The sequence below is a fragment of the Camellia sinensis genome, chromosome 8, assembly GCF_055761805.1.
Source record: "Camellia sinensis isolate YWXY chromosome 8, ASM5576180v1, whole genome shotgun sequence".
In the NCBI taxonomy this organism is placed as follows: Eukaryota; Viridiplantae; Streptophyta; class Magnoliopsida; order Ericales; family Theaceae; genus Camellia; species Camellia sinensis.
The window spans coordinates 148663456-148671985 of record NC_138968.1 but is presented as its reverse complement, the minus strand read 5'-3'; the positions used below and the strand labels follow the sequence as shown (position 1 = coordinate 148671985).

Below are 8530 nucleotides of genomic sequence, written 5' to 3'. Positions count from 1 at the left end.
CTCTCATGGACTATTTAGATTCTGTATATATATATATATTGCTTCCGCACTTGTAAGCCCCATATTTTATACTCTGATTGTGTGTGATTCTTGTAAGTTGGCCTTCGGTAATTACGGATTACTGGCCATCACGGCACCAAACTACTAGGGGCGGTTTGGGGGCGTGACACCTATTTTACTCAGAATCTGTTTGTCATAGTATTCAATGGGTAATCCTTGAAGTCTAGCCCACACTACTGTTGAGGGTATAGTTGACTCGGTGGAGACAAACTCTGGGACCCATCTTTGCACTGCCAAGAAGTTGGCTTCGATAAACCACGAAGTTTGGGCAATGACTTTCTACAGATCAGTTTCTAATTCGAACTTGATGAGGTAGAAGTGGTTTGCCAAGTCAAGGCCTTGAAAACGCCCTAAAGTTTTCCAAAGGTTAGATAGTTTTCCCATGGGGAAGTTGAAGCTCACTTTACGCCCAATAAGCTTGATAATCACAGATAGGTTCCAGGGGGCGCGAATGCGATGAAGTTCCTCCGAAGAAAGCGACAGAGAGGGAAAGGAGCTGGGTACCTCTGGGTTGGAGGAGCCCGACTCATCTACGGTTACAACGACCTCCATCGCGGATGGGTAGGAGTCTAGAAAAGCCAAGGGTGATGAAAGGGCGTATTTGAAAGAATGAGGCTGAAGGTTCGTACCTGATACCATGTCTGGTTTGTTTTGGTGCCGTTCAAGAAGGTCGGTTTCCTCTACGGACTGTGCTCTCTCTTCGCCGTCTAGTTGTGCTTTCTAGGTGCCGGTTACTATGGGTTGATCCTGATGTCTTGTTGCTCCTTCCGTTGCTTCAGTTGAGCTCTCCATTTATACTTTTTAGCTATTCAAATATTAGATGACTCAATCCTTCTAATATCAACTAACAATATTCAGTCATTTTCTAAGAAACTGGGCAATTCAATATTTTATTAACCCTAAATTTATTTTGTTGATTTGGCTTGAAGAGTTCAAGTGGACATATAGATATTAAAAACGGTTTAAATGCTAGTCAATTCAATTTTTAAACCAGCTTCACCATGACCTAATCGTTAAAAAATTATCTTAGTTTGTGTCTAACTTATGAATCATTTGACCTACGTATTTATTAAATTCATAAATAGTAGGTATTTTCATAATTAAAGTAAAAAATATGCATATGTTTATGCATATTAATCAAAAAAATTAAATTTGGGTAAAGAAAATTATACATTTATGTTTAAAAGTATTAAATGAATAGTTAGGCATATTTATATATTAAAAAAACTATCTAAATCGAGTCACCCAAAATTATGGGCCATATGCTGGCCTTAGTCTTACACCTAATCTAAAAAATTCATTGGTTCATCAATATAAATATTTAATAATAATAAATTTAAACTTTATGTCTAAATTATATCATAATTTATCAGATTGTGATAAATATGAGCCAGTTTGGGGGGTTCCAATATTACATTAAACACTAAAATTAGCCTAAAAATTGAGTTTGAATTGATTTTTATACCAATAATTCTTGGCTCAAGCCTAGTCTTTACAGATTTGTTTTGATTTTTTGTCTAATTCATGTGTTACTTGGCCCATTTATTTATTTATTTTTTAATTAGAAAATATTTTTTTAAATATTTTTTTGTAACAAAAATAGAAAATGTGAGCATCCACCTTATTTGGCAATTGTTTAAAACGTTACCTTTTTTCTTAATTTTTCTTTCTTTCAATTAAAATAAATAAATTCATATTAACTTTTTTTCCTATTTCTGAGTTCCTTTTATTCAAGAAGAATCTAAAAATTAGAAAAGAAAAATAAAAAGAATAGAAATAAAAGACAAAAAATAAAATAAAATAAAATTAAGCGTACTTGAATTTTTCTCAATAACAAAAAAAGTAACTTTTTAAAAATTTGCCAGACGCACCAATTTATTTATTTTATTTTTTTTTCCCAAAAACTTCATTCTAAAAATAAAAATAAAAAAAAATACTAAAACTGCATTCAACAAACTAGTCATGCAATTTTGTACAAAAATAGTAATTACCGAAGTTTAAATTAAGAGTTCCTACAATGATCCTTCAAAAAAAAGTCAAATATGAACACTAGATAAAAAATAAAAAATAAAAAAAAATACAAAGTAAATTTAAGAAAAATTGCTAAAGAAAATATTTTTCATGCTAAAGGTATTGGGTAAGAGCATCTCCAACGGTGCATTTCTTTTTTCATCAAATCTGAGTCAAAATGACCCATTTTACCAAATCTGATATCACTCGCTCCAACGGTGAACTTTCATCAAATTTGCGCCGGGACAACCGGTTGGTCGACTTGTTAAGCGAAAAAAAAAAAAAATTCTTTTTTTTTTTGAATTTTTTTTTTCTGAACTTTTTGAACCTTTTAGTGGTCGACCGGTAAGGCAAAATTTTTTTTTTTTTTTTACTATTTGAACCTTTTCTTGGAACTGTTTGAACTTTTTGGTGGTCAACCGGCCGGGCAACCGGCTGGTTGACCGGTTGGTCTCCCTCCAACGGTCACCAACAGTGTTTTGGTGAAATCAGTATTTCGTCGTCAGTTTGATAAATTTTTTGATGAAATCTCAATCTGATATTCATTTGGTGCAACCGTTGGAGCAGTGAACAGTAACTTTTCATCAAAATTTGAATTTAATATCAGTTTTGGTGAACCGTTGGAGATGGTCTAACAACCTTGGAAGCTAGTTTGAGCACAAATCATAAGTCATACTACAGTTCATACAACCTCTACAACAAAATAAAAAATAAAAAAACATAGAAAATCAAAAGTGTTTAAAAATTGAATGCTTTATTGCATACCTGCATTCACTATTCTTATATTGCAATTCATACAACCCTTGCACCAAAATAAAAATATAAACAAAAAAAAGTCAAAACAAATAAATGAAAAGGTCAAAAATTAAACGCTTATTTACATATCTCAATTCACTACTCACAGATTAATTTTATAGCAACTTTACACGTCATTCTTGCTAAAAAAAATGAAACACAATTCATAATGTGGTGAGAGATTGAATAAGTATTAAGTTATACCAAGAGAAATCCTAAAATAGAAGAAGAAGATGATGATAATTTAATAATAATCACCTTTCATAGTTTATCTCCATAGTTTTTTTTTTTAGCCATGATTTGTTGATGATAGTAAATATCTTATAGAGGAATTGTAATAATGTTTTAGGGATAAAATGGATGTATTGAAATTGTAATGTTGTAAATTGAACAAATCATGGAATGAGAGAAAATTAGGTAAGAAAGAGCATAAAGTAGAAAGTTTATATTTTCTTTTCAAAATTTTCAAAATATGGTGTAATAATTAATTTTAAGTAATTAATAGCCAATAGTTTTTTAAAATAATTTTAAAATAAAAAGTAACAATTTTAGGATGAGGATTTAGAGGCCTTAGAGACTTTTTCATTAGAAACTCCATGTTACTTATATAGGGTTGGTTTGGGAATTGGGTTGACTTTTTGGCTTTTTGATTTTTTTGGCTATTGTAGCCTGGGCTAAAAAGCTTGGTTTGGGAAGAACTTTTTGATTTTTTGATTTTTTTGACTTTTTTTGTGAGAGAAGAGTGTGCCATGCACGAAAATTTACAAAATAAAATGTTAAAATAAAAATAAAAATAATTAGGACATAAGTTTTTAATTTAATTAGTTCATTTTATTTCATTTATGGTATAAATGACTCAACAATTATTGTGCATCTTACATTTAATTATTTTGTAACTTAAGTTATTTGAAATATAAAAAATATAAAATTATTTTTTATTATAAAAATTAAAACTAAGAATATTTAGACACGTTTTGTTTGATTGAATATAAATTCATTTTAAAAATTAAGTAGTAAGTAATTCTTTACAATTAGCTACTATTAGTTACAAAATAATTGAATAACGGGACTTTTGCAATTTTCATTGGAAGTTAGCTACAAATTTCATTTATTGACTAAAATTAGGCATTTAAAATATAATTTGATTTGGTACATTGCTAACTTTTTTTTTTATTATTTTAAGAATAATTATTTCATTGGGATTAAATTGGATTTTTAACCTATTTATTTTATCCAAAATAGTTAAGATATAATGCTTTCGTTTGGGACGTGGGTTAGCTTTTTGGCTTTCGGCTATTTTAGCCTGTGGCTAAAACTCATTTAGGATAGTCTTTTTGATTTTTTTAACTTTTGTGAGACAAAACATTGAAATGATTATGATTTGAATGTGATGTTTTGTCTTATTGAATTAAAAAACTTATTTTGTCTTTTTGTGGATATTTTAACCCAAACTATATGCCAAATAAAGCCTAAAGGTACAATTCTGTGAGTGTTTGGGAAGTGAATTTTTATGTAAGTTTTTTTAGTTGTAAGATTTTATTGGAAAAAAATTTTTTAGTGTTTAGAAAGATAGTTGAGTTTTTTTTGTAGTTAGATGTGATGTTTGTGAGTGAAAAAATGAAATGATTATGAGATTAGATGTGATATTTTGTTCGAATTTATTTTTTTTTAGTTTTACAAAAAATTTGTCTTTTAATGAAAAAAATCAAAAAAAACCCAACATACAAACTTCCCAAACACCACCTCTAACCTTTTTTTTATTAGTACTTTATTGGAATGAACTTCGGAGAGGATTTTGATACATCCCATCTATTTATAAAATATTATTTTTAAATAATAAAATAAAAGATAAGGAAAATATTTATATATAATTCTTTCTCCAGCTTAAATTCAAACATTTTCTTAATGAAATTTATTTATTTACCAAAAATAGAAAGAAAGCAAGAAAAAATGGCATGCATTTATCTTTCATCATAAACGTTCATTTATCCATCATTTATACAAATATGATCAATTTTGTTATTTCTCACAATTGACAATTATAAATAAAAAAAAGACAATATATATAATTTTGCCATCAATCAACTAATAACTTTTTTTTGGCTAAAAATATAATCACTTTAAATATATATATATATATATATATAAAGTTAACGTGTTATCGTTTTCATGCTTTAACTGCGTGTTTTTGTTCGTATGACAACAAATTCTTGTAATTTATCATCACCATCAACATGATCTCCGTTTTTATATAGATCTACATTTACAAAAGTATTACTATAATTAAAATAGAAAATCATTAAATTAAATCAATTTTCATTCGAAGATAAAATGTTCTTACTTTTAAATTAAGAAAATTATGGAAGAAATTTTTTTTTTTTTTTTTGAAAACATAAAAGTATGAGATAAGTTTTGACAATTGTAGATATATATATATATATATATTGTGGTAATCTTGTATTGAGTTAGAGAGCTTTCCTTTTTGAAATCCTTTAGGATAAATCATGGTAATTGATGATACAGTTACTACACAACGGGTCTCAGGTGGAATGGGTCGGACTAATCCATGCTTCTTCAACCGGTAACTGAGTGTTCAAGCCCACTAGAGAACCTGCACAGGAGTTCAATGGGGAACGGGGAGTCCCCCAGCGAACCCTCCGACGAGCAAGTTAAAGAGAGAGAGAAGTGAAATGTAGAGATATGAATTGGAGATAGAAAAACTTAACCTTCTTCTTGTCTTCAACGTCTACTTATATTATTTGGTAATCATTTCGCCGTCCCTTCCGGCCTGCCACCTTGGCCGAAAGTTTATGTTGTAGCTTACCTTGTTCAGGGTGAGGGGGTGTTGTTCCGACGAAGAGGTGTTGTCGTAATAAATGCTGTGATGGGTTGCATTAATAGTGATGTGCAGTGGCAATAACTTTGCAGATCTTTGTCTGCTGATGTGACTTGTCATTTACCTGCCGTATATCTGAATGTCATTGGCTCTTTATGCCACGTTGGATTCCAGCTATTCTGGACTTCACCAGCTGGGTTATGTATTGGGCTCCAAGTAATGGGCTTGGGTTGTTCATAGTGGGCTATGGCCTTTATGGGCTTACCCACGTCAGGGGGTCTCTCTAGTGGGAGTCCGAGCGGTAGTACGGTAAGCCCAGAGTACATTCGGTAATTCCTCAGCCCAAAGTCCTTTAGCAGCTTCTAGTTTAGTTTTGATGATCTTCAGAAGAGAACGGTTGGTGACCTCGACTTGGCCATTAGCTTGGGGATGACCTGGGGAGGAGAAACAGGGTTGGATCTGGAGGTCTGCATAGAACTTCCTGTACTTGGCGTTGTCGAATTGTTTGCCGTTGTCGGAGACGATGGCTTGAAAGATGCCAAACCTGCATACGATTGATTGCTAGATGAATTTGGTTGTGTTCCGTTCGGTAATGGTGGCAAGGGGTTCTGCTTCTACCCACTTGGTGAAGTAATCAATGGGGACAATCGCGAACTTGGTCTGGCCTCGGCCGGTGGGAAGTGGACCAACTAAATTGATCCCCCATTTGGCGAACGGATAAGGACTGCAAAGTGTGATCAACTCGGTGGGAGGAGCATGGGAGATGTTGACGAAACATTGACATTTATCACATTTGAGCATGAAGTCGGTCGCATCTTGGTTGAGGGTAGGCCAGAAATATCCAGTGCGAAGTATTTTGTGGACTAGGGACCGGCCGCCTGAATGATTACCGCAGATACCCTCATGGATTTCTCGCATCACATAGGTTGCTTGAGCTGGACTGAGGCATCGCAGATACGGGCGTGAAAAACCATGTTTGTACAAGACACCACTGACGAGGATGTAATTGGATGACCGAGCCTTAACTTTGGCGGCTTGCTGTTGGTCATCTGGAAGTTCCCCCATTGTCAAAAATAGAAAGATGTCCGACGCCCAAGGGATGGGCTCATTCTGGAGGAACTGCACTTCTTGCTGATCAGAAGAAATGGCAGGGTGGGCTAGGTATTCGAGACGGACACCATGGTTGAGGTCGGACTGGTCTGCAAAAGCTAACTGAGCCATCTCGTCTGCCTTTGAGTTTTTCACCCGAGGAATGTGCTGGATGTGGAAGGTATTGAAGAGGCGAACGAGGGGAAGAGCAATATCCCTGTAAGCCCACATTGTGTCCTCCTTTGCATTGAATTCCCCCGTAATTTGTCTGACAATGAGCTGGGAGTCGCTGAACACCCGGATGTGGCTGACACCAATGTCCCTGGCTAAGCGGAACCCTGCTATCAATGTCTTATATTCGGCCTCATTGTTACTGGCATCGAACAAGAAACGGAGAGCACATTTGAAATAACCACCCTCAGGGGTGGTGAAGATGAGGCCAGCCCCACTACCTTCTCTGTGGGATGATCCGTCGACATTGAGAATCCAAGAATGAGGGTCCTCTGGCTCGGTAGGGGTTGGTGGGGGTGGAGTGGCCGTGGTTGGGGTAGGATTAGTGAACTCCAGGATGAAATCGGCGACAGCCTGCCCTTTAATTGCTGTTCGAGGTCGGTAGGAGATTTCAAACTGACTGAGTTCCACCGACCATTGCATGAGTCTGCCAGAGAGCTCTGGTTGCTGCATTACCTTCTTCAAAGGTTGGTCAGTGAGGACCACTGTGGAATGGGCTTGGAAGTAAGGACGGAGTCGTCTGGAGGCAATGACCAAGGCCAAGGACAATTTTTTTAACAGTGGGTAATTCTGCTCGGCGCCCCTGAGGGCCCGACTGATGTAGTAAACCGGCCGTTGAACAGAGTCGTCTTCCCTGATAAGAGCTGCACTGACTGCGGTGCTTGAAACGGCTAAGTAGAGGAAGAGGGGTTCACCAATGATTGCCTGAGATAGGAGGGGGGGTTGGCCATGCACTGCTTCAATTGCTGAAAAGCCTCTTCGAACTCGGTCGTCCATTCAAAAGTTTGCCGAAGAACTTTGAAAAAGGGGAGGCACTTATCCGTTGCGCAGGAAATGAAGCGGTTAAGGGCAGCAACTCGGCCAGTGAGTCTTTGAACTTCCTTAACCGTTCTGGGTGACTGCATTTCAATCAAGGCTTTGATCTTTTCAGGGTTAGCTTCAATGCCCTGCTGACTGACCATGAAACCCAAGAACTTCCCAGATTCTACACCGAAGGTGCACTTCTCCGGGTTGAGCTTCATTTGGTACTTCCGTAGGGTGGCAAAGGTCTCTCGCAGGTCGGTCAGATGATCAGCGGAGAGTTTGCTCTTGACTAGCATATCATCAACATATTCTTCCATGTTTCGACCGATCTGATGATGGAAAACGGCGTTGACCAACCGTTGGTAGGTGGCCCCAGCATTTTTCAGTCCAAATGGCATCACTTGGTAATGGTAGGTGCCTCGGTCGGTAGTGAAGGAGGTTTGTTCCCGATCAGATGGATGCATCAGAATTTGGTTATACCCAGAGAAGGCATCCATGAAGCTGAGCATTTGGCGATCGGCCGTGGCATCGACCAGCAGATCTATGCGGGGAAGAGAATAACTGTCTTTGGGGCAAGCTCGGTTGAGGTTTGAGTAGTCGACACAAAGTCGCCATTTACCATTGTTCTTGCGAACCAGGACCACGTTTGACAACCATCTAGGGTAGTCCACGTTCTTGATGAATTGGGCCTCAAGGAGCTTGTCA

At 36.1% G+C, this 8530-nt stretch overlaps 1 protein-coding gene across 1 annotated transcript; it reads right to left on the bottom strand.

Moving 5' to 3' along the window:
• Positions 1 to 5405: 5405 nt before the first annotated feature.
• LOC145798174 (uncharacterized) lies at positions 5406 to 7021 on the bottom strand. Its single transcript, XM_082885660.1, has 2 exons — positions 6592 to 7021; positions 5406 to 5476 (listed from the first exon to the last, which is right to left on the bottom strand). The coding sequence occupies exons 1-2, from the start codon at positions 7019 to 7021 to the stop codon at positions 5406 to 5408; spliced, it is 501 nt and encodes a 166-aa protein (XP_082741786.1).
• Positions 7022 to 8530: the final 1509 nt, after the last annotated feature.

Bases quoted from the DNA above. Each gene is read 5' to 3' on its own strand.
- LOC145798174 (XM_082885660.1), bottom strand. From the start codon at position 7,021: ATGTGGGCTTACAGGGATATTGCTCTTCCCCTCGTTCGCCTCTTCAAT. The intron at 5,477-6,591 runs GTAATCATTCAG...ACTCCTGTGCAG, and splicing joins AATCCATGAGGGTATCTGCG to GTTCTCTAGTGGGCTTGAAC.